Genomic DNA, 26,795 nt, shown 5'->3' with positions numbered 1-26,795 from the left:
CTTTCTTTGTCAGGATCTCAGATCTTCTATGAGTGGCAGGATGCTTCTTGGGCCATCTCCATTCAACGACACCTAGTCGAGCCTTGCTCTCTGGAGGATGTGCCTATTTCCCGCCATAGACTAGTACATGCTAATGTGGATTCTGCTTGGAAGAAACCGGCTAGTATGACCGCTTGGCAGATTTGGAGGGCCAAATGCACAGAGGCCTTAGATGGATCTCAGGTCCACCCTTCCCACACCTTGGCCAGTATTTGGGCTGATCCCATTCACACTTTGATGGCCAGTTGGGCGAGCATGCAGGGACCCTCTCGGGTAGCCTCTACCAGGAGGGTTATATTCCTTACGGAATAGAGGGGCTCCCCCTTTTTCTCAGAGACTACAGCAAGGTCAAGGTGGCATTTTCGCCTCAACCTTGGTTTCTTTCCAGCTCTTTCTTAGTTTTAATTTACTCCTCTAGAGTATTTTTTTCCCTCATGCCCAGCATGATGTATTTCCACTTCGAGCTTGCTCACATGGGTTTCTTTCATACTTAATAGAAGTCTTTTTCATGGGGGAAAAAAACATTCCAATCTTTTTAACTCTTCACATCCCACCACTGCTTCCCTGTTTATCTCTTAGCAAGAGTCGCTCACATTAGATTACAAAATAATCTACCTAGGCTGTTAAACATATTAATGAAGTCCCCAAAAGCTTCATTCAAATGTCTTGCCATAGTGTCATTGAATAATTGGACAACGTCAGGAAAGAAAATGTTACATCATATAGCCATATTGGACTAACTCTTTCTTGCCTAGCAGGTTTAGAAATAACATACCATCATCGCAAATGTAAAAAACTTGAAGTAGCTGGAGAGGAGCAATGAGAGTAATAAATCTGTCCACCTTCCCGCATCATGGAAAGAAAAGGGACATAATGTTAGAAATGAGTACACAATCTCTTCACAACATTTTTGGCCAAAATTATTTTTACATAATAGTCTAAGTCGTTCCCTGACACTTAATTGCTTGATTAGTAGCATGGGCCTTTAAACTCCTATACTTCTATCTCCAAAAACATAAATCAAGTGAAAATATAGAAAATTGACTTCATTAGGCTCTAATTGCAAAAAGAAAATAAAAGATTCAACATTATCACCCATACTTACATCACTATGGATGCATGAACAATCTTGATAAATACAATTTCCAAAAATCTTATTAGGATTTTGTTCTCATTAATTTTTAATTGCACTAAAAAGTGTATTTTAAGTAGATAAGCAGAGTGATGCTGTCACATGCCATACCCTAAGGATAGGAAGAATATATTACGGACCCCTCAACAACAAAGTTGGGTCCCAGTCCCAATCTCTTTCTAAGAAGAGACAATGAAGCAGAGTAATGCCATCACATGCCATACCCTAAGGATAGGAAGAATATATCACAGACCCTCACCTTTAGGAATGTCTCTACTCTGTTCCTACCTGTCTCAGAGTCAGTTGGGAATGCACGATTTGATCCAGGAGTGTTTGTTACAAATAATATATGCTATTTAATCAGTATTCACAAGTGTTAATGTTTTGACAAAACTCCCAAATGGATAGAAGATACTTGTTTTGACAAATGGTGTGCATGGGGCATAGCACTGATGACCATGGTGTACATGGTAGAAGATACTTGTTTTGACATATGGCGTACATTGGGCAGAATACACATTAAACTTCCAGCAATGTGAATTGGGCATCTTCTCGTGCCAGCCATCAGAATGTTGCTCCAGTGGCTCAGCATTGCAATCAAAGAGCATCACCCATTTGCTTTGGCCTTATTAGCCAAAAAATCCCTTTACATGATCCCTAGCGGCCAAACTTATATGTAACTTCAAAGGGCGGGAGCTCACTAACAACCAAAACCATGGACTAGATGCCTTCCATAACCAACAGAAGCACTGCCAAAACAAACCGGATGGAAGTTCTTCACGGATGCCATGTCAAAGCAGCTGATTACTTTGTTGTAAAATACATACATCGAGGGCCAATATTCACATCAGAACCGGTAACATGATGTTGCAAACAAAATGGATTGATGATGAAAATAAAAGATACATATTCTCAAGATGATTGTCAAGTGTGTGCCTCGTTCCATGCATGCACATACGTTTATCCCAATGGGATGCTTGTGTGCCCGATTGACATGAAAATGGATGAGTGAGTATGTTAATCACATATCCAGACAGAAATCAGACAAAGCAGCATAACCATCCAGGATTAAATTGGTTAACTCGATGGCATGAAAAGGAAAACATTAACAATCAAGATCTCATGATATGAGACTCGTACCATACCTCATTCTCCAAGAAGATCCACTTCGCATCAGAAAGAGTGAGGCTATCAAGGTTGTTGATAGAAATACCAAATTCTGCACTATCACGAGGGCCATCAGCTGCACACATTTACCTCTAATCAATCTTACATGTAAATATATTGTGTTTCCAAGACTCAACAGATATCAAACTTTGCTCAAGATGTGTTCTTTGTAAAGAGAAATCAAGCCATTGCTTTCATTGGACTCTCTGGGTACCATGGAGAATGAATATGAATGACAGTTGAAGGATAACATCGCTATTCATTATGCAGTTGGATTTAACAAGCTATAAGCACTAAACAGAGACAGAGAAGAAGAGAAACATAAAAAGCCTCATAATACAGTTTGCAAAAAGGTAAGGGCCAATTGTTTCCTATGCCATACCCTGAAAGTCTCACCAGCTTGCCAACACTAGGCTCTAAACATTCTTCTAAAACTTAGACAATTCTTCAGATCACAGTCTCTAAGAAAAATTTAAACCTGGAATTGCTCAAACAGCATACGAGCAGTGTATATGTTGCTTTGTTGTCTACATGGATGGTAAATGAATCAATCAATTAAAATCTTGCCTTTTTTAGAAAGGTTCATAGCAGTGAGAATAGAAACGTGGCATCCATGATAGAAACTCCTACTAACATTATGCTATTTCTACACATTTCAAAAACTCGACTTGAAAAGGCATGTGCTTATGTTGTTGCCACTGATGAGGAGGAGGCATTATATTCTTCCCTATATCATATAAGTCTTTACTCTTTTTTGGGTGCACGTCTCAAAGCTTGACTTGAGCAAAGCATATGCTTATGTTGTCGCCACTGATGAGGAGGAGGCATTATACGCTTCCCCATATCAGAAGCTGCTCATGGTGGACAGATGAGTGATGAAGACTCGAGCTCATGTAAGGTCACGCAGTGAATCCCTGCAATTTCGCAAACCAGAGGTAGATGCACGGCTAGGGGATGTGACAGGGGGAGTGTTGCAATTCAGGCTATTCAGCACTGATATATACGTCGAGGTAGCTCCTCAACCTGGTTTGTACTAAAGACTGAGGAGACACCTCTACCCCTACAGGATGCATTCTCAGAGGATGAGGATGAGCAGGTTGGACAAGAGGTAGAGATCCATGAGCCTGAGTATGATAGTGATGGTAATACAATCATTGATGGAGATTTCGCCTCCATAAGATGATCATTCATAAATTAGATTGTGGCATGTCACATGATACATGATACATTAAATATGTGGGTTTAAAGTTGAAACTGTGTGTTTATGTCATTTGGACTACAATGTTAGATTTGTGGGTTTAAAATTCCAACTATAGGTGCTAAAATGTTATCTTACCCCCCCTCCCCTCCCCCCTCTCTCTCTCTCTCTCCCTCCCCTCTCTCTCCCTTTTTTTGGGAGAAAAAAATAATAATTTACAAAGCCAACATACCTTACATACCTTCCATAGATGCAATATACAGGTATTCGTACCGTGTGTATGGTACCTAGCATACGGTACAACCTTGTTTTGAGTAATACCTTACTTCTTTCGTCCTTAATAGAATTCTCTTTCATTGGCCAACATAGATTAAAGGCAGCTTAAAACTCTATAGGCCTTCCAATGCTTTGATGATATATACCTGGTTGGATGGTCACCATTTTCGACTCTAGCTAAGTTCACTGCCAAGCATTTCTTCAAATAAAATTCATGGTAGCTTTTTTAGAAGGTAGATCCTTTGTGAGTACTGTTCAATCTTCATACGCCTACAAGAATTGGTAATATGATTTCTCATACAGCTCAACAACACTGTACCAGCCAAACAACCATGGATGTAATATGCCAACAAAGTTGGTTATGGGGTTTCTCCAAAAATTTCAACAACACTAGTTTACCAATTGTAGATATTGTTTAGGACACCTGCCAAGGCTGACACAATGCCAATAGAGGCATCATAAACAGATATCAGAGCTGTGAATATTGCATTCTTCCTTCAGCCACCTGGCATATAAGTATCACTGTGGCTAAACAATTGCAAATCTTATTTGCTAGCATTGATTTATTGAAGTTGGAGCACAAAGCATTATATATGTCCTGCATCCCCTCGAGAGCATCTAGAGACAGATATGTAGAAATGATAACTGGATCTGCCCAACAGGAAACTCCTAATCACTCAGTGTTTCCTCTACACCCTGATGAGGTGCATAGATTGGACTAATTGGAATTCGATAAAGTCACACGTCCTCCAAAAACAAACAGACAGATGCAGAGGTGACTTCCCAAAAGCCTTCTCAAGCAAAGTGGCAGGCTCTTTCAGGGACACCTGTAGCTTTGGCATACAATAGTACTTTTCCAATTTTAAAAACAAACAAACAAGAAAGTTGCATACAGAAAAAGAGAGGACAGTATATGTGAAGGCCCAACTCTTTATACATTGAAGAGTTTAGTAAGTAACAGACTCAAAATTGCAAAACAGTCAGCACAATATGAGAGAATGGCTGAAACATTCAATAAAGTAGTTACCTTTCCAGCAGTCAAAAGGAAAGCTGAAAGGCTATCCCATTTCACAGCATCCACTTTGCCTGCACCAATTAATGATTGTTTGCATATACACAGTCAAGGACTTCATATACAAGGAATTGATATCCCTACGCATTCCCTTGCCACCTTCTTTTGTGCTCTTTGATCTGTCTCTATATTTTGAAATGAAAAGATGCTGCAAACAGGATCCAGATGATACACTCCTTTAAGGATACATGAATCCAGTAAAACAAGCAGTAAACTTGTCTTCCAAATCAGATCCTGCCAAGAAGGACAGGATATAAGAGTCTTTCTTTTGCAAGCATTGTGTCATGCAGAATTTATACAATCTGATCTGCAATTACAATAGATCTTGACAGTTATAATACTCAGCAAATTTGCTGCAATCATGACAGGTCTAATAGCCCAGTTAGGAAACTTCTATGACTGTTAAAGCAAATAATAAATGAGATCAATGATGAAGCACATAGATGCAAGATCCGATCAGCCCAACTAGAAACTATCCTGATACTACTGTTCCCTTACATGCAGCTACATGCATAAAAGATCAGTGTAGAGTGTGACAAACACGCTTGACCTAGATAGTGGAGAAGCAAGACACAAGGTTGTGTTCCACAATGAGCCAACAACATTGAAAATTACTAACTGACTTGAGTTATATATGGAATCCTGTCTCTTTTGCAAAAAATAAAAATTAAAAAAAATAAAATAATATATATATATGGAACCCTAGCCATAGCCCTAGAAACTTAGTTCACCAATATGCATTATCATACAATTGCCATTGTACCCTTTGATTTCCCTTCTAAAGATCTCGCAAACGAACTCATGGAAATATCTGAAGGGTACCTATATACTTAGTTGCACAAATTCATCCGATGGGGATAAGACTACACGAGCACTTGTCATCAAAAATACCATTTTACTACCCCAGTTGACATCTCATAAATCTCTCATCCCTAAGCATTTTCAAAGATGGACAAATGCATCGGTGCAAATGCGTTTGATGAAGATTTATGATGCAGTGTCCACAAAACGGATAATACATGAGGTCAATGCTGCTTTTCATTCTCTGCACATACCTCTTATTGACTCCAAATACATTCAATTTAGAGGGACAACTCAAGGCTGAGAACCTTTATTTGACTCAACACCAAAACACATAGAGCTACGCATCATCTACCACCTCAGAGAGGAATAGATCATGCAACATAGCAGATGAAACTTCCTGCTCGGGTCAATAGTGAGGTTAAATTGATGGAGCACTTTGTTGACCAACCTCACACCAATAAGCGCGAGTGCTCTATCATCCTGCTCTTCCCTAGCTGAAAGTGGTGCTGATGAGCCTTCACAACAAGGATGAGGCTCCATAGTGTCAAACTAAGGTAGCAAATTTTGGACTCGTCATGGAAATCCTCACACTCAATCAAAATCAAATAATGGAATATTTCCATCGCAAGGAAATTGACAAGGCAGCAAGCTGAATCAAAGAGCAGCAAGTAGATGCCCCAAAACACAGAAATGAGCCAAGGAAAGAGCACTTGTGGGCGTGAGGACTGCTCTGGGTGCTGTAGCAAGTCCGAAATCCTCAAGAAGGTAGTTGGAGAGACACCAAATGCCATGATACTACTCGAAATTTGAGAAGTGCTTCAGCAAACCAGCTCCAAGCTATACCGAGATATTGTAGTAGAGGTACAGGTGGACCAAAATGCACCAGCTGGTCACCAGTTCAAGAATCGGCCATTCTAGATGAGTTAGAGGCTAGGAGCAGCCCCAAAAACGGCTCTGTTGAAGGCGGTTCTGCAGCAGCAACTCCAAAACAATTCAAAAATGCAAGCAGCAGCTTCAAAACAGGTCGAAAAACCTCCAAAAAACCTCGAAAATCTGCTATAAATGCTCACAGATGGTCGACTTTTGCTGCAACAGCCTGCAAACCCTAATAACGGCGATGAAATAGCTCTGAATCAGCTCATGTGCAGGCGTCTCTTGGAAAACGTGCTAGCCAGCCGAAATACTTCACATGTGCAAGCGCTTGTGGCTGCAAGGTATCGACCAAGAATTCGGAAGGCTGTCAAAGGGCTGGGTACTGCTCCACGTGATCCCAAATGGCGGTGGCAATGAAGGCAAGATGTGGAGGTAGTAGGCAGGCTGGAAACGGAGGGAAGGTGAGCCAGAACTGAGGCGGTTGTGCAGAAATTCTAATCAGATAGGAGCAGCTAGACACGAATTAGGGGGATGATGACGTGGCAAGGCAGGTATTGCATGGTTGACCTGCTCTGATACCATGTTAGAAACATGTTGTGAGGGAGAAAGAGAGAGAGAGAGAGAGAGAGAGAGGCTAGGGAGTGAAGAAATGGTAGACAAATGTAGAATCCATGAAGGCTTTCATTCATTCATCATCTCTAAATGAGACAAGCTCATGACTCACACAATCACTATCACTAGATCTCCTAGTACTACACACCAACACATCACATCAACACACTCTTTGGCTATGATGTGATGTCCCCACGGGATGACCATATTAAATCTGCCCCTCTTGCAAAACAAGTAAATTTGATGGTCACAATAGATGGGAGCAGTCACACATCTTATGAATGATGGAGATTATGCAATAAGTTCCTCAACCACATGCATTTTATACTCAATGCATTTGATGCTTTATATTCAGCTTCTCATCGGGTTGAGGTCATTGGGGAGCATTTCGAGGTGTTTTTTGCTACAGCTATCATGACTATTGTACGACTATCATATAGCAGCTGTATAGCCCTGTCCTGGACTGTTGTACGACTATCGTACAGCAGTCATATAGCCCTATCATGGACTGCTGCCACCTCCTGCAATCATTTCCAGCCGTTTCAGAAGTGTACAACTCATTCTCTGCATGTATTCTTCACTGTTTTTGAGCAGATGCAGCTATCTCTGGGCAGGGCGATCTGTTCAGAGTGATTCCATGCCCGTTTTTAGGGTATATATCTGAGATGGCTCAAAACCCTAATGATGTGTTCGGAGTCATCGCTCAAGAGGATAAGTTGGATGGCACCAACTATTCTCTTTGGACCTTTATGATTAAAAGTCTTTTGGTTTCAAAAGGACTTTGGAATTTCATGATAGGCAATGAAGCCCTTCTTAGAGCTATAGATCCTGCCACTCCTCTGCAACAACAAGGAGCTGGTCGAGGTACTGGATGTGGTGGACAGTCAATTGAAGGTTTGTCACCTACTCCACCAACACTAGATCAAAGATGACCGGATGCATGAGATGCACAGGCCTGGTCCTTACTTGCACTTTCAATTAAGAGGTTCATTATTTCTCATATCAAGTCATGCAAGAGTCTAAAAATGAACATGTTGGAGGTAGTCAATAGAGCGAGCGACAATTAGTTGAAGTGGTTGGAAAATCAAGCAAGGAAAGAAAGAATCTAAGTTTTCTATAAAATAATTGCTTGAAGTAGAAAGTATTCAAAAGGCTGGCTATGTGTCACATTTCTTGAAATTGAGTAGTCTAAAGTTAAGAACTATTGTAACATGACCCCATTTGGGTTTAGCAATTACCCCAGGGGGTCACTCATAAACATGTAACATAGCACTTTAGTGTATTGAGGGGTATTTTTTACATAGTTGCCAGAAACGGCCGTTTCTTGGCAGGAAACAGAAACGGCGTTTCTTCAGTAAAGCCTGTTTTTGACCTAGACCCCCAAAATCGCGATTTCGCCGCCCGGCTCCTTTTTTCGCCGCCTCCCACCCATTGCACTCCTTCTGTGCATCCTTGCTGCTCTCTCCACCTTCTCTAAGCTCTCTCCATCCCTCCATCCTTTGCTCTTGAACTCTCCATCCTGTTTTCCTCAGACCTCCATCCTTCTCTCCATCTTCTCCATCCTGCAAGCTGCAGCTTGGCAGCCTGCTCTCCATCCCTCCATCCTTCTTCTCTCCATCCTCTCTTTAATCTTACCTGTAGCCTCTCCATCCTCCTCCTCTCCATCCTCCTTCACTTCTACCTCTGACCCTCCAGGCTCCTTCCACCTCTCCATCCTCTTTTACCTCTGAGCTCTCCATCCTCCTTCTACCTCTCCATCCTTTCTCACTTGTAACCTCTCCATCCTCCTTCTCACCTCTCCATCCTCCTCAATGCCGAGAGATGCTTATTGGGTCCATGTCTCCCTCCTGGATAGTTATAACTTATAAAGGAGGCGGTGGCTCCAAGAAGTGGAGATGCAACTATTGCGGGGTAAGCAGAACGGGGTCTGTCACACGGGTGAAAGACCATCTAGCAGGTGTTCCCAGCAAGGATGTAGGACCTTGTAAGTTCGTGCCTACTCTAGTGAAAGGTTGCCTAACAGAATGGAAGCATGTGCGTATGGCATCCTTGGCTGCAAAAATTGGAGGGCAAGGGCTGCAAGATGAAGAAGAGGCTGCTGACACTGAGCCATTGGATGATGCCAGTACATTGGGTTCTGCAAAGAGAAGTAGAGGGACATCAACTACATCGAGCGCGGGTCCTAGTGCTACAAGAACACCCTTGCCACATGGATTAATTAGTGTGGATGCTAGTGCGGGACAGGGTTGTATATTTGGGAGCATTTACGGGCAGCCATTATGGAGATAGGTGTTGAGCATGTGGTGCAGGTGGTGACAGATAATGGCAGCAATTGTGTGTCAATGGGTGCCATGTTAGAAGATGAGTTCCCTAAGATTGTGTGGACACCCTGTGCCTCACATTGCCTTGATCTTTTGATCGAGGACCTAGGGAAGATACCTTGGATTGATGCCATCTTCTCCACAGCCCGCAGTATCGTGAAGTTTATCACGAAGAGACCCAAAGTCCTTAGCATCTATCGGGCTTACAGTGACCTTGAGCTATTGAAACCTCCAGCCACAAGGTTTGCTTACATGTTCATAGTGGTGGAGAGGCTTGTGCGAGTGCGCCAGGGCTTGTTGTGCACGGTTGTGTCTCGGGAGTGGGGAGATTGGGATGATAGAGGCCAAGCAAAGTCTATCAAATTTTTCCGCATGATCATGGATGAGTCTTGGTGGAATCAGGCGGAGGCATTAATCAAATCGATTAATCCTATCTACACGGTGCTTCGCATCACGGACATGGAGGGAAGCACATTAGGACTCTTGTACGAGTTTATGGACAAGATTAGAGAGGCCCTCAACAGAAACACTTCCCTATCGCCTGATAAGTAATACTTTTTACTTTTGTAATATGTATAATTATTGCAGTTACTAAATTGCAATTTGTTATCATGAAGCCTAGAATTTTCAAATATATATTATGTATGTACTATTATCTATAGTCTATGAATTTTGCATGCATAATGCATTCCAATTTCTTGTGGCATGATTTAGGATTGAGTCCATCCGTGCTATATGGAATAAGTAGTGGAATTGGTTACACCGCCCAATCCATGCGGTGGCACATGTATTGCATCCCCTCTGGCGCAGTCAAGAGCAATATGAGAATGACAAGTTGGAGGAGGGGATGCAACAGTATCCACAAAATTGGACGGGTGGTGACTTGGAGATGCAACGAAGAATGGAGGATGAACTTCTATTGTTCCGCAATCACAGCCTCTCCTTTGGTTGACCTACGGCTAGGCTCCGAGAGACACAGTTGCAGTCTGTCTCCTGGTGGGAGAAATATGGCAACTGTACTCCTACTTTGGTAAGAGACAAGTTACAACGCCACTAGTTAGAGCTTAGTCGTTAAGTCATTTGAAGTTTTATCTACTACAAATATGTTTAAAGTTATCAAGTTCCTGATACTTATTCTGTTTAATTGGCTTATGGCAGAAACGCCTTGCTATACGTGTTCTCTCACAGGACTGCAGTTCCGGTCCTTGTGAGAGGAACTGGAGCACTTGGGCCCTCTTTCACACAAAGAAGAGGAACAGATTGAGCACGGCTCAATTGGAGCGATTGGTGTTTTGTCATTGTAACCTCCGTCTCCTTGAGTTCGCCGCCGGCTGCCCCGAACCTCGCCAAGTGAATGTAGACAAGCTGGATGTGGAGAAGATGAAGGCCATACCAGATATCCCACGGGAGGAGCTGGACATATACACCATGTTGTATGAGGAGCTGTCAGCACCAGCACACCACACACGATCATACACTCAACCATCTGGAGATTGTGCTAGTACTTCAGTTGCACCCAATGGTCCTGATCCTGATGTTGATGATTCTTCTTCAGACAGTGACACAAATGCCTCAGGCTCATCTGAGGAGGCAGAGGATGACGATGACGAGGAGTCCATGGATGATGCAGATGATCAGTAGTGATGTACCTTGGTCCTTGTCACTTGACTACAACTGTACAGACTACAGTGCTAGCCTACTCCTAGTCATGACACTTCAGATGCATCATGCATGCAGCCTGTAGGCTGCAGCATGATGCATCTTGATTCCTAGATACAGTACTTACTACTGAGTATACTTTGGACCTTGGTGCCAGGTGGCAGCTGCTTTTTTTTATATCATCCATGGGTGCTTTTATTTTAAGTCTTGCATGACTCATAGTCATGATCATGAAATTTGTGGATCATGAATCATGATCATCTATGGAGTCTCGACATTGGATGCTTTCAAGTTTCAACTTGTGTGCTAAGTTTAAAGTACTTCAAACTTCTAAATTTCAAATTCTTGTAAGCCAAACTTGTTAGTCATGATACATGTTGATTTCAGATTATTGAAGCATCATTCAAGAATTTAGAATCATAGAGGCATGAATGATGCATTGATGCTTGAAGCTTCAAGTATAGATAATTGTATTATGTATGTTTTGGCGGGGACCGGAAACTCCGTTTCTTCTGTTTCCGTTTCTTCCGTTTCCGTTTTGGCTGGTAACTATGATTTTTTAGTAGGGGAACTTAATAGGAGATTTATAAAATAGCAACTTAATGTTATTTATATATGTAGATTTATAAAGGAGTGTCACAATTTTAAGTTGAGAAAATGTTAAAATGCAAGAATAGGGGTAATTTTTAACACATGTTTGCTTGCACATGCTTTATGGGTTTATGAAGAGTGATCCACAAAGTGCAATTAAAAGGTAGAGGATGTTAAAATTTGGTTTCTTTTTGCCAAAATAGACAATGTCTTCTCGCTCCCTATTATGGGAAACCTTGCTTTAAATTTGGTGCAAGAAATTGGACAAAATTTCACAAAATTCATATTCTGATGCACGCAATTTTTTTAGATGGTGCAGAAAGGCATGATATTCATCTAAATCATGCCTTGTCATTTGATTTGATATATAACATTATGCCATTTATATTTGACAATCAAAAGATGCAGGGATGATAAAAACTCATCTTTTGGGCCAAAACAATCAAATATTAATATCTTGTAAAAATACACGGATAACGTGCTCCCTGTTTTTGCCCAAAAGAGAACATTTTCACATCCCTGTATTTTTACAAGATGTTAATATTTGGTTAACGTGCTCCCTGTTTTGGCCCAAAAGATGATATTTTCACATCTCTGTATCTTTTGATTTACAATTCCAAATGGGATCATGGTACATATCAAATCAAATGGCAAGGTGTACTTAAGATGATTATATGTCTTTGTGCACCATCTAGTAAAATAATGCACCAAAATATGAATTTGTGGTCAATTTGTTGCATTAGTAAGATTAGTAGGAGGTAAGAGTAAATCATTAGGGAAGGATATTTTTGCAGTATAACAAAGAAACATGGGTTTTGTTCCAAGAGTGAATAGAGTTAAAAAAGCTAAGCGTTTACATATGCATGGAATCTAGACTAATCCATGCAAGGAGTCCTTGGAAACACCCCACTTGTGTGGAAGGTTGCATTGATGATCTCAATTACTCTAGTGGAAAGATAGAACTTGATTGTAGTAGGGTTTGTCTTTGATACAAGTAATGACTTGGAAATTAAACATACAAAATGTCTCATGGATGATGTGAAGTTAGTGTTAGGGGCTTTAAAGTTATATGCATATTTAACCTTCTAGCATTGAGGAAGCATATGGACATTTGAATAAGTTATTATTTTTTGCTACTGAAATGGGGGATTTATAAATCTTTTATTGTTTTTTATCGCTCGCTTTTTGGTAATCCTCGACATGTTGGAAGCAATGTATTGAGCCCGTAATGCGGCAAGGGTTTCATTTTTGAAATGGTAACTTGATTCAATAAGGATGCATTAAGGAGACTCAACGACAAACTAAAATTCAGGATCTCAAGGAGAAAATCTTGAATATTGACGAAGTTATTTCAGATTCTCAGCAGTATTTGTCTTTCCACTCATTGCTCAATCTATCCCTGAGAGGTAATCCAAACACACTCACCTTTCAGGAACTTGTGGGACTTCTATTGTAAGAACAGTAGACGTGGAGAAACATATCAGTTACTATGCATATTGGAGAGAAGACATTTGCTACTAAGAACAAAAGAAGGTCAAAGTTTGCTACTTTTCAGCCAAAGCATGATGCAGGACAGTCACTTAGAAAGGGCAAGAAGGATGCAAATGTTGGAAAATGGAGTGAGAGTTCAAGAGAACACGAAGAGGGAGCAAGCTATATCGAGAAATTCAGCAACACACAATGAGAAAGAAAGAAAGAAAGAAAGGAAGTCTATTAACGTCCACTGGAGACCAAAAGGTCTATGGGACAGCAAGAAATCCTCTAGTACATCTGCTTTAGGAAGGGCACATGGAAGGTCCCAAGGAGTGCAAAAAGCCACCCACATTATTTAGAATACCTACATGATAGTCTGGAAGAGTAAATAGCCATACATCAGTTTAAGATTGAGAGTCTTTTGGTTTTGATTTGAACTCTCTGATTAGTGCTACGCCTTCACGGTAAACTGCCCATTTTCCATCCTTTTTGGCAGCCCTGACTTTAGCTAATTCAACTGCCTTATCTTAAGTTGCTCCTCTGCTATCCATACTTTGGTGCCCTTCAACTTGTAAGATTGTCGAAGAAGCTTAATCCACATATCTTTTGACTTCAGTGTGAGGATAGCATGACCTTTATAGTGCAAAATAGAAGCTGGCCTGGAGTGGTCATCATCTTGCTCATCATCATCCACCCACAATGTTGAGCAAGCTTGCTTTGATCTTTGTCAATATTTCACACACTGTGTCCTCCTCTTTGTACCAATCTTCTGGGAGTCCCCCTATTCTGATCTTCAGCGCATTATCACATCTAGCTTCGTGTTATTTAATCTTTGCTTGAATATCTGACTTACATGCTTTGGTGTCCACTTCCACAATCACTTCCTTCTTAGCAGTTTGTACTTCAGTGTGAACAAGCCTTTACTTCTACAAGTTCCAATCGCAGCTCTCTCACTGCCTGCTGCAGATAAAAGATCTGATCCTGTTGCCCAAGGATGGGTCGTTTTGATCCTTCTTGTTGGTAATTCCGTGCATATGGAGAGGGTGCCATGGCTGCAACTGTAGAGTACCGAGTCTTGATGGATGTTGAAGGAGTTGAGGGAGTTGAGGGGGACTTGGAGGAAATGGTAGGCCAGTAGTCCATAGTTGGCTGTCTGTTTGAACCCCCTAGCTTAACCTAACGCCCAGGTTGGGTTGGGGGTTTAGCCCAACTCGGAGTTAGGGTTAGTTAGCTGCTTCTAACGGGTACGAAGGGAGAGGTAAGGCTTCTGCTGACAGGCGGTACGGTACTGCTTGCCTGCTGACGGGCTGTACGGACAAGGTGAGAGGTACGGACGATGGGACTGCATGATACTGGCTAACTGCTGACGAGCTGTACGGACAAGGTACAGGGTACGGAGATACACTAGGATAGTCATAGAGACTAAACCCTAGGATGGGCCTTAACTAGGGTCTACATAGATGTGGTCACTAACTCACCCACTAACTATGGTTAAGGGGGGAAAACCTTATATAGGGAAAAAGTGCCCCTAGCTGTTTGATATTTTTTCTTGTACATTTCACATTGTTGTCAATGTAGGGGGCTTACAACGATCTGGATTGGGCTGGTGATTTTTGACAAGGCAGTCAAGTAGTGGTAATTGTTTCTACCTCAGACACTCATGCATTTCTTGGCTAGTAAGTTACCTCATCATGTGAAGTTGAATACAGGGCAGCTTTCACAACCTTAGTGGAATGTTATGGTTGAGATGTTTATTGGCAGATCTACATGCATCATTGGAGGAGCCTACTCCAATTCTCATTGACAATTAGAGTGCCATTGCCATGGCACAGAATTCTGTGTTTCATGTACGTACAAAATACATAGAGATACACTATCACTATGTCAAAGAGTGACTACATGCAAGGGAGATCAGCTTCATCTATTTTCCTACACATCAAAATGTGGTAGATATTTTCACCAAAGCTCTACCTTGTGAAAATTTTGAGGCTTTTCACGAAGCTTTGTGGTTTTTCAAAATGGAGTCAATCTCCACTTGCATAACCTGCATCCAATGCATTATCATGTGCATCATCAAAAGAATAAGGTTCATCCATTTCTAGTAAACTACTGGCCGAAGCTGAATCAAAACAGTCAGCATCCTTTGTGTCTCTAGTCTCACAACGTGTGCAGCCAAGAAGTGGTGCAGAAAGTGAGAGTACGGAGCAGCCAACGAGAGACTATCCTAGCTTCCTGCATTGCTAAGCTTTCCTGTGTCACAGCATCCTGAGTGACAGGACCAGCCATGGGCTGAACTGAGTCATCAAAAACTTGTCAATCCCATTGCAAATTCTGATTTTCAATAGGTATATCAGCTCCAATATCCAAAGAAACCGCCAGCAGCCCTTCAAATGCATTCAACGAACCCTGATTTTGTAAAATACAGCAAGGGGCAAATCTGATTTCTCCAAATTAACATCTACTAGTGAAAACCTCTTGGTAGCCGGATTTTAGAGTGAATTGTAATCTATAATAAAAGCTTAAACTTCTGCCTCATTGAAATTTGGTGCCAAGTTTTTCCTAAAGGTTATTATGAGCCAACCCATTGATGTACGAATATGCCTATACGTATTGTGCATGGCAATCCATGAAATCTTCACAGTTGGGTAGCCACCCCACATATCACAAAAGCCCCACCCCATGTGGTGAGAGAGGCCTGCAAAGAAAGCGACTAAACTCCAACTGAAAAAAAACAAAAGCCACAACCTCAGCAGCATTCATCTCGTCCTCACATGAATCAAGCATATAGAGCTTAGTAGTTTCAGGAACAGCATAAACCCAAGCCATGGCAAGCCCTTTAAGCTGTCACAGGCACTAAAATTACAGCCTCAAATTGACGCTGAAACTTGACCAATATATTCCAAGGCCATTCCTCATGATTGTCCTTACACAAAGCTTGCTGCATTTGTGTCCAGATCATTATCACAGTGAGTAAACTTGCTCAAAAAAACCTTGAAAGTGGTAAGATCTGATCACAAGGGCAAGAAGCCACATAAGCCTCACGAACGGTTACTCCACATAGATCAATTTTTCAGACTGCATGAGACCATAGATGAGGCAAAACGTTGTGAGTAGAACTTTTGGTCTCTTGCAGGCTTCAAGTTGGTGCCACCCGCTCTTTTGATTCCTTAGGACTTGCATGATGTGGGGTTCCCATAGAAATGCAATTCATGCAGCTGCATAAACAAATGCAAGAGGAAGGTCCAGACGTATTCAGTCTGTTATGGGCTGTATCTAGATTCTAACAAACAGCAAAACAAGATGCCCTTTGTCTCATATGCTCTACAGATAGTTTAATGATAGTTAGAGGCTCGGGTAATGCAGCATAGGGAGCCGGATCTTCACTACTAAAATACTAAGATTAATACTATTGTAAGGTCATGACATAATGTTAATCTCGCCCTCCCTAAAAGACCAAGTAGGCAGGATGTGTTATTAGAGGACGATGTGGAAACTCATTTCTCTTAGGGGGCAACAAATAGAGGTGGTGACATTTTAAAACTTATCTGGGATAACAAATCCAAGGCTCAGCATGAATTTTCAAGAGGTGCTGGCATAGAGAAAGGTTATGATCGCTGTCAATGCTTTTTACAGGCATGAATTCACTAAGGGTATTCTAGGCTCTGTTGGCTAATATTCATTGCTCTCACCAAATAAGCAACAAAGTGGTATCGTGCATTAAGTACCATACATACAGCACAATTACCGGTACATGTGCGTCATATGGGGAAAATTTTAAGGTATATCAGGTACGTCCCCTTTGTAAAGCATTATTTTTTCCCCTAGAGAAGTAGGGAGAAAGAAAGAACGAAATTTTATTAAAGTATTCGAAAGAAGAACGAAATTTTATTAAAGTATTCGAAAGATTAGAGGGTCTATAAGACTTTAAAAACTAGATACAATGAGTTGAACGGGTGGAGCCACTGAGCGGGCTTCCACACCCAAGACAAATACAAATACAAATCCATGCGAAGAAAGATAGATCTACAAGGAAGTATCATTGTGACGGTCCTCTGTATCATGTCTGAGGAACGAAGTCCACTAGGCGACTGAGTGTGAACAGAAAGGAGGATCTCATCAGACAAAGGCTCTGACACGGATAGGCATCGCAGAGGGATAAAACCTGTGATGGAGCACTGATGTCGATCAACTTGCATGGTCCGATGTGGTCTCCTCGGAGTAGCTCCCCATCGGACAAGTGCCACTGTCACCTCCGTCGGCTATGTCCCTCGTCCAACAAACATGGAGGGAAGATCCCCAAGCCTCATTTCTGCGCCAACACGCTAGCGGGTCTATCATGTCTCTCACTCCAGGTCTCATCTCCGTTGTCTCCCTAGGGACCGTTGGTCAATGCTATCTGATTGAGAGGGGAAGGGACAATATGCTAGTGACTATAGTTCAGAAAATGCAATGATTAATCATCATCGCTAATCACGTAGATTCTAGCATAGTTGATTATGGATGTACACACATCATACATGGAACTAAATAATAGAAAAAAAGATTCGACTTGAAACTGAAAGCTCAAAGCTGAAACCAATTACGAGATAAAGACTGGTGAACATACTTGAGCAAGGAGTTTTATGGACCATAGCAGTCACTAGAGCTTGGAAGAGGAACAAAGGGGTAGCAACCAACATTGAGATAGGATAGCGAGGAAGGAGGTGGCAAGTACACGCAAATAAGTGCCAAATCGATACAAAGCCCCAAATGGATTTTCATGTATGTCTTTCATACATTTGAAGCAAGGGGGACAGATCTGAATCACATCCCTTTTAATGCACCCCTACAAACCACACACACACACAAGGGGGTTGGGAGAGGGGGGGGGGGAGCGGGGGCACGCATACTATGTACACGAACCGATAGTATGCAATTTGCCATATTGTACCATACGAGAATTTCTATACAGTATGCATACCAAAACTACCTTGTCAAAAGGGGAGCTCGAGGTGCAGGCTCATCCGCTCTTGCAAGCCTACTCCCTTGTTTTTAACTTTATACACAACATTACAAGTGAGAGCATAACTGAAATACAGAAACATTCACTGCCCCCTTGAGTCATGTTTAAATTTACTAGTGCTCTTTTGCAGTCAGCAGGTGTTTCAGTTCATCGTCCACAACAATTCCATTTCCTTTAAAATTAGTAACAAGGACCTTCTGAAGAACTCAACAGTGCAATGACAGCATTTGTTGTTTGGAAATGAGGAGGCCTTGTAGTTTTCTCATTCAAATCATGTGTAGAAATGCAACTACACTATATCGACAAAAAAAAAAGTCTCACTGTGTAGATCATCCGAAATGAAAACAATCAAGAAAAGAAAAGAGGTGGCCAAACTGTTGGAGCTGACTAAAAGAATGAAACAATCCCAGTAGCAAACCCCAAATGTACTTACCTTCATGTCCAACTTGTTTAAGTTGGGGTAGTTAAAAAACAAATGCCGATAAGCCTCAGATTTGTGAAGGATTAAGTCAATAAGAACAATCTGTCCAAATCAAGCAAGCCATGTTACATAAAGAATACAGTAATCACTTTAACTAGGTAAAATATCCAATTCTAACGCACTCACAAGTAACAGGATACGATTCATATCTCATATTGTAGCCCAATGAGAAAGCATTATCATACATATAACATCATAAGAAAAGTGTATCCAATTTTCAAATTTATCACTTTTTTTAAATGGAATGTAAGAAAGACGTCCGCATGCCATGCATGCACGTACCACATGCAAAGGGAAATGTTGATAAAGAAAGAGAGACAGTCTAAACAAAAGTACAAAGTAAAAAGAAAACTATTTAGAAGAAAAGGTACACTAATGTTCACATTGGTACCCAAGCACAATCTACCATCTATGTTTTCGAAGATGTAGTACTTACTAAGATGTAAAACGAAAACAAAAAGGGTAGAAGGGGAGAGAGAGAGAGAGAGAGAGAGAGAGATTAACATCTATTGGAGGGCTCACAGGCCTATGAGACAAAGTACAACTAAAAGAATTCCTCATACAAGCCACCATAGGCTGGTGCAAGCGCAGCGTACTAATGTCCTTGCTGTGTGTGTGTGTGTGTGTGTGTGTGTGTGTGAGAGAGAGAGAGAGAGAGAAAGAAAGAAAGAAAGAAAGAAAGAAAGTTTATTAAAGTCTTCGGGAGACTGTGAAGGTCTATGAGACTAAAGATAACTGATACAATGAGCATAACGGTGGCGGTCTCAAAACGGGCCAGCCAACCGTTTCTACAAAAAAAGAGACGTCTTCAGGAGGCATCACAGGCCTATGAGACAAGAAAAGTATCTCATACAAGCCGCTATGGGCTAAGGCAAAGTGTCCACTAAGGCCCTTACTGAGTGCTATACTAGGAAACTCAAAAATAGTACTCAAAACAAAAAAAACTCAGAAATCCTAAGATGATAAGAGATGTAATCAGATGTCCTAGTACCATGATAGCTCTTGGCTGGGATGCAAAGATTTCACATATCTCCCTCTGACAGGTCGTCTCACATTGCGATGGAAGGTGTGGTCGCCACGATCTCCGTATCCAATGAGCCATATCAAGAGTGACACCTCGACTCTAGTGGTCCCCTCTGAGTAAGCTAAGATGGGCTGGACCTCCATCATGCATGCTCTAATCATTCTTTGAAGCATGCATGCTCTCTGTGCCTCTGTCTCCGCGACTCCATGTCGCCTCTTCTTGTTGATCGACCTTGCCCTCATAGCTCTTTGTGCCTCTGTCTTCGCAACTCCATGTCGCCTCCTCTTCTTGATCCACCTTGCCCTCATATCGACTAGCTCCTCCTCCACTCCACTATGTCCTCGGGCACCTCTTGCTATCTGATCTGTCTCAGTAGGGTCCCTCTATGCCGCCGTATCTCAATCAAATAAAGGCCAACCCAACCTAGTCATGTAAGTGGTCAATGAGATAAAGACCAACACAAACCTGATAATGAAATTGGATCAGCCGTGAGAGTGGCCCAAAACCGTGCCCTCTTGAACGAGACAATGATATCGTCCACGGATCTCATAATAGACTGGGCAAATGCATAGGAAATTCTTGTTGGATATCAAAGCCTATGTGTGAGAGTCCTAGAGTGAGTATCCCTCACTAGGGCCTTGTGTTGGAATATGGATGGTCACCTCCCCACTTGTGAGCCCCCAAATGAGGAGAGCAAAGGGGGGGTGAACCATAGGGTGACAACGCTGCCACATGGGCAGGATCTAGACTGCCATCTAGGCAGCATATACACACTGGAGAGAAGAATGCAGAAGAGAGCTAATGCAGAAGTACAGGATTGTACGGGACAGGATACGGAACAATGTGGAGCTGCAGCAGTGGATCCATGGGCTGAAATGGAGGTGCGGCACGACAAAGAAGAGAGCAGAGGTGGTGGCCATGGTAGGCTAGCCACCTCGTATGCCCATAGACAATGATCGACTCATCAGCAAACGAGTACCAAGGACAAGTGGGTTTCGCCCCAAATCTAGACGTCCACTTGTTCCCTCAATGGCCACCACCCTCCTGCTCCCCTTGCAACGAGCCCCCCAGGTGGGGTTCCTCAGAGTTCCTTTCCGAATGGGGGAATCGCCACGTGGCAATCCCCCACGTGATAAATTTGGGGCTTTTTGCCCCTTGAGCCCCCTAAGGGGCTGTTTGGCATCAATGAGGATACCAAGGTACCCCTATAGCCCCTTAATTGTCCTTTTAATCCCTCAAATTGGGCCAATGTACTAATCTCAACCCCAAGGCACCTATTCCCTAGGGAGAATCTTGCACACCCACATCCCAAGGCCCTGCCCCTTAGATTCTAGGGTCCTGTTGTAGTAGTGTCCCCTTGTGTCAGCGCATCTCAATCAGATAGAGCCTAATGCAGACCTGATCATGAAAGTGGATCAATCGTGAGAGTGGACCGAAGCTGCTCTCCTCCTAGTAGAGACAAGGGTATAGTCCCTGGATCTCATAGTAGGCTGGGCAGTCATAAAGAAAATGCTCCTCGATCTCAACCACCCCCAATGTGCATAACATACAAATCCGTTGCTCTCTAGGTGTACCTGCGGCTCTCCCGCCTCAATCCTCAACTGATGGGACAAAACCCACATCTATCCAATGGCAATCCTCAGTGCATGTGAGACTCCTCTGTCCATGAGATAGTGGGGTCTGATGATGAATCCCTCCTCCAATACTCTCAAGAAATGGTCGTGATAGAGCTCAATCTTGGTGGGGAGATCATGGTCCCTCCCAAGTTCGAGATGTACGGAGCTGGAAGAGATCTAACTGTATGATATGGTTAATATCATCTCGTAGCTCGACTCACGTGGCGCATCCATGCTGTACTGAAAGGAGGGAAGCATGTCCGTGCTGCATACATGGTAGTTGGCCGCACTAAAGTGTCAAAGGCCATCCCTTCGCCCGGTGGATCTTGAAAGTGTGCCTAGAAGCATTGTCTGTCTAGTCGGACCAAAGCACTCTGCCCCTGTGTGAGTCATACCATGGTTGCCTGAGTCATCGTGAAGACAGGTCCTGTGAAGCCTACTCCCAATTATGTGTAGGATTGCACTATCTCCACTGGCTCACCTCAGTAAGTGAAGCTATGTCAGTGAAGCACTGCGCGTGAGGTGTTGAAGATCATAACCTTGGTCTTCCCAAGGTTGACTATCAAGTCTCTCTCTCTTCAAAACACCTGTAGGGCTCCATATGTCTCTACAGCCTCTCCGTTGAAGATGATATGAGGACTATGTCATCAACATATAGTAATATCTGTATCATGAGGTCAGCCGGTAGTGGTCCTTCGTCCCCTAGGCGGTGTATGAAGGATGTAATCTCATCAATGTAGAGTCCGAAATGAGTCGGCGAGAGGGGACAACCCTATTTCATCCCTATCGTGCTTGACCCAATCCAGTAAACCCCCTGGGGCATGAATTCTCCCTTTGATGGACTCATATAGGCTCATCACACCCCAAATCAAAGTCTCGGGGAGCTACAACTCATGTAGTCTCATGATCATGTGGGAGCCTGGGACAGTGTCGAAGGCCTTTCAAAAGTCTACAAAGCAAGCATTCCGAGAAAGAAAGAAAGATATATTAACATCTTCAGAAGCCCTCGCAGGACTGTGAGACAAGGCACACCCATCAACACCAAACATCAGTTATAGACTGAGAGTCCCTTGGGAGTGCATATAACACACTCCCAAAGTGAGAGAGAGTTGAAACGTACCATCATTTCACATTCGACATACTCGTCTGCCACACACTTGCACTCTGCCTGCAACAATGAATGACATGGTTGATCACTTTGCCATACTATCCATACACAAAACAAAAAGGGAGAGAGAGCTCCCATACAGAATATAGTGCAAAAATATAAAGCAGCACAAAAATTCAGACAAAAACTGTGTTCCTAGGTGTATTGTTATTTTGGGGATTTGAAGGTTTGTATAAATGTCAAGCACAAACAATGACCACAATTGATGTTTGATACAGTCCGCCAAGCAAGGAAAACCCAAAAAACAAGCAATTATGAGGTTAAACCTGTACTATACTTTAGGAACTTTGTTTTAGACCATATTTGCAAGTCATTAAAAGTAAAAGTTGTGCTTAGTTGTCACCTATGAGAAACCGACTCATAAATAAATTGCAAAATAATTAAACTTTTGGACAGCACAACAAATAGTTACTATGCTTCAAGTTGAAATTTCATTTATCTTCATTATGACAAATGCTTAGTGCTCAAACCCAACTCTTTATCATGGATCCAAGATATTACTCTATGAATTCTTGTGCATGGTGCTCAAACCCACCCCCTCTCCATTGCCTACCTATAAATACACCCTTCTAAAAATCCCCCTTCATTGTGGGACCATAAATTCTTGCTTGAGCCCTCCCTAGTATGACACAAAGATAGGTATGCCGAGTTTTCTTTTGTTAAGCCTATTTATAGTTATGTTACAGAAAGCAGTCCCCGCAAAGGGAACATGCAGCCACAACATCAAAAGATGACATTGTATGACAAGAATGTAGCGTAATCCAAATCACGGGCACGCAGAGAGTCGAAGAACAATTGCCAGAGAGAAGCTTGGAAGAAGTGCTACTTGGCTCAAGACGGATCACCAAATACTCTATGGTTTCTATCTTTCATATCACACACGCACATACACATACACTTTTTTAGTGAAATTCACACAAACATTCACCTCTGTGTGTGTGCGCACGTGCGCGCGCGCGCACGTGCGCGTGCACTCTCTATGGTTTCTATCATTCATATCACACACACATACACTTTTTTAGTGAAATTCACACATAGCTTTCTCATGTTCAGCCTCTGACTGACACCCAGAAGGAGTCTATGCTGCATTTTCAGTTCTTGCTCCGCGAGAATGATCAAAGAAAGCTCAATAAGTGGCAAGTGCGGGCAAGAATGAAGCCTTTATTAGACAAAGGATGTTCCTCCAAATCCTTTTTTCAAGGTTTGCATGCACACAGGTGGAAGAGTTCCTATCCCAAAGTAAGGAGACTTGATGGCACTTGGACACAAACTCTCTCTAAACTTGATCAAGAGTGCTATGATCATTTTCAAAGAATGTTTGCACCACCTGCTTCACCCACTCAGCCAATCATTGATGCCAGGGAAGTTCTATAGACTCAGATACAGCCAATACTAACAATGGACCATGCACTTCCTCTAGAGCAGCCTTTTTCTGCTGAGGAACTTCATGATGCATTGCTTCATCTTGGCAAAGGAAAATCTCCTGGTTGGGATGGGCTCATAGTAGAATTTTACTTGGCTTTCTGGGAGGAACTCAAAGAAGTGCTCCTTGCCATGATTAATGCAGCTTGGGATAGCTAGTGTATGCTTGCTTCCTCGAAACATGGCATTGTCAAGCTCATCCCTAAGAGGCATTTGTGTGAACATCTGACAGATTGGAGGCCAATTACTCTTATGCCTATGATTTATAAGTTAATCTCCAAAATGTTGGTTCATAGACTGCACAATATATTACATGATGGTCTGCATCCACATCAGTATGGTTGCTTTAAATGACAATCAAGGCAGATGGATTATTCTTCAATGCATCATTCAAGGCGAGGTGTTTGAATTTGCTTCTGTATATGCACCTCAATCTTCTCGGGATAGAAGTGCCATTTGGGATGCCATGCAACGATATCCATGGAGATATCATGCCTTTATATGTGAGGATTTCAATAATGCTCCGCAACAGGGTGACAATACATCTGGGAATACTCATATGTGAACCTCTGAAAGGCATGCATGGTCTCAATTACTGATTCATCTTGATTTGGTTGATCTTTGGAAGGAGTTGCAGCCTTTGTCACCTGGATACACTTTCCAACATAATGCCCTTTCTTCTTATCAGGCACGTCTAGATCGCTAGTATAGTGTAGCTCCACAACAAAATGATGATTTTACATGCAAAATGTGGGTTGACTATGCCTTTGTGCATTCAAATCATGCACTGTTATGGTTGAGGTTATCTTTTCATGATATGCCAGATGATAGATTGCCTCAAAGGCGACATCTGATTGATGAACAATAGCTATTTGCAGCATGTTGCTTTCAAGGCAATGGTTACTGAAGCATATCAATCTCTGTCTTCTCAAAGTCACTTTGATATTGACAAAGCATGGGATTCTTTTATTTCCAAAATGCAAGTTGTAATTAGAGGTTATGGCAAGTCTTACATGAAGACTCTGAGGGAAACTATTGCTCAGGCCAAATTGACTTGTCAAGACCTCACTGAACTTAGTCACCTTCGTCCTCTGTCCTTGCATGAGCAAACAACACTATGCCAAGCTAAACATTGTCTCCAAATGATCACAGGAAGCTTGCTAAATGGGAGACCAGAGCAAGATAAAGAGCTTTCACAGATAAAGGCTGCTCTTCCAAACAATTTTTTAAAAGCTTGCATCAGAAGAGATTAAAAACAAACATTTGCACGGTGCTTATGCCTGATGGTTCATGGACTACATCATGGTCACAGCTTGCTTCTGTCTGTGTACATCATTTCTCTCAGCAGTTTAGTTATGCAGATCCTCCCTCACAACACGTTTTGTCTGCAAGAAATTTACTTTTACAGCATGTTTCTCCTATTATCTCCACTACTCAAGCTTTGGAATTGGAGGAACCTTTTACTAAAAGGGAATTGTCAAATGTAATCAAATCTTGTGGTAGATGGAAATCTCTAGGATGGGATGGTCTTGCAATTGAGTTTTTTTAAGAATATTGGCCTCTTTTGAAGCATACTTTGCTGCATATGGTGAATTCTGCTTGGGAAAATCACAAAATGCTAGACACATGGAAGAGAGGTCTTGTTAAATTCCTTCCAAAAAAGCAAATTTGTGAATCTTTGGCTGATTGGAGACCTATCACGCTTATGCCAGTCATTTATAAATTTACTACCAAAATGATTGTGGATCGGATAAAAGGCTATTTACATGATGGGTTGCATTCTGCGCAATATGGTTTTGTTCCTCATAGGCATATCACAGACAACATTGCTAATGCCTATGTTGGAATTGAATATGCCAAATATATGCAGCAGGATGCTTTGCTATTGCAAGTTGATATTGCCAAAGCTTTTGATACTGTTAAGTGGGACTTTATTTCACAAACAATGCAGGCCTTGGGATTTGGCAAAAAAATGCAACAAGTTATCAATTGGCTATATCAAGATAGTAAAGCTACCTGCATACTTTCAGGGGATATTTCTACAACCTGGACTCTTGGTTGTTCTGTTCGGCAAGGATGTCCCCTCAGTGCTTTACTATTTGCCATAGCCACGCATCCAATGCTTCGATATATGGACCACCTTTTGGACACTGGCATGTTGCACAGATTGGAAATTCCTGGCAGCCGTAGCATGATCGCTCAAGAATATGCTGATGATTCTTTCTTTACCCCGAACAATACTCAGAGCAATCTCTCTTTGATTATGCAGGCTCTTTTTACATATGGTTTAGCTGCTGGTCTTCATGTGAATTTTCAGAAGTCCAAGCTTTTGCCGTTGCATGCTAAAGACTGGCACAGTCTTTTGTGGCTTGGGGAAATTGTTCCAACTTCTCAATTGATTCGACATCTTGGCTATCCTCTAGGTTGGGGACTCACTCGTTCTCAACAAACTGATTGGGTGCTCACAAAGTTGAAGGCAAAACTTGAATATTGGAAGCTTGCAACTTAGCCATTACATGTTCGTTTGCGAATAACGCAATCCATTTTGATAGCATACATACAATTCTATCTACCCCTCATCATGTTTACTAAGGCGGATCTGGTTTCCTTTATGTCTGCTATCATGGAGATTTTCTGGTGTTCAAAAAATGGCAAGAAAAGTCTTAGATTACTCTCTATGCATCGTCTCTATTCTCCAAAGATGCACGGGGGTTTGAACATACTCAATATTCAAATGCATATACTTGCTCACAGGGGGGAAATGATGTTGCAGTTTATGCAAGGGAATCAGCCTTGGGCTTTCATGATCTGCTCTCTTTTGTTGCATATTGATACTTCTGCTTTTGGGCATTAGCAGCCTACACA

General features: G+C 42.0%; 1 protein-coding gene across 4 annotated transcripts in view; it reads right to left on the bottom strand.

Moving 5' to 3' along the window:
• The window catches only part of LOC147886437 (protein ARV 2-like), a 63,095-nt gene that overhangs the window by 6,325 nt on the left and 29,975 nt on the right, over positions 1-26,795 (bottom strand). For 2 of the 4 annotated variants that reach the window (XM_087395799.1, XM_087395798.1), the window contains 6 exons: positions 22,461-22,508; positions 18,653-18,742; positions 5,075-5,118; positions 4,840-4,924; positions 2,317-2,414; positions 815-881 (listed from right to left, as the gene is read on the bottom strand). In XM_087395799.1, the coding sequence (XP_087251925.1) occupies positions 815-881; positions 2,317-2,414; positions 4,840-4,924; positions 5,075-5,118; positions 18,653-18,742; positions 22,461-22,508 (432 nt within the window). Of the gene's footprint in view, positions 1-814; positions 882-2,316; positions 2,415-4,839; positions 4,925-5,072; positions 5,119-18,652; positions 18,743-22,460; positions 22,509-26,795 lie in introns of all 4 variants that reach the window. The other 2 variants (XM_087395801.1, XM_087395800.1) reach the window with 2 other exon arrangements.

The sequence above is a fragment of the Dipteris shenzhenensis genome, chromosome 24, assembly GCF_047967505.1.
Source record: "Dipteris shenzhenensis isolate YYH24624 ecotype China chromosome 24, Dip_SZ_1.0, whole genome shotgun sequence".
In the NCBI taxonomy this organism is placed as follows: domain Eukaryota; kingdom Viridiplantae; phylum Streptophyta; class Polypodiopsida; order Gleicheniales; family Dipteridaceae; genus Dipteris; species Dipteris shenzhenensis.
Note: the sequence above shows the minus strand (reverse complement) of the source record. Positions and strands in the feature narration are given on the sequence as shown.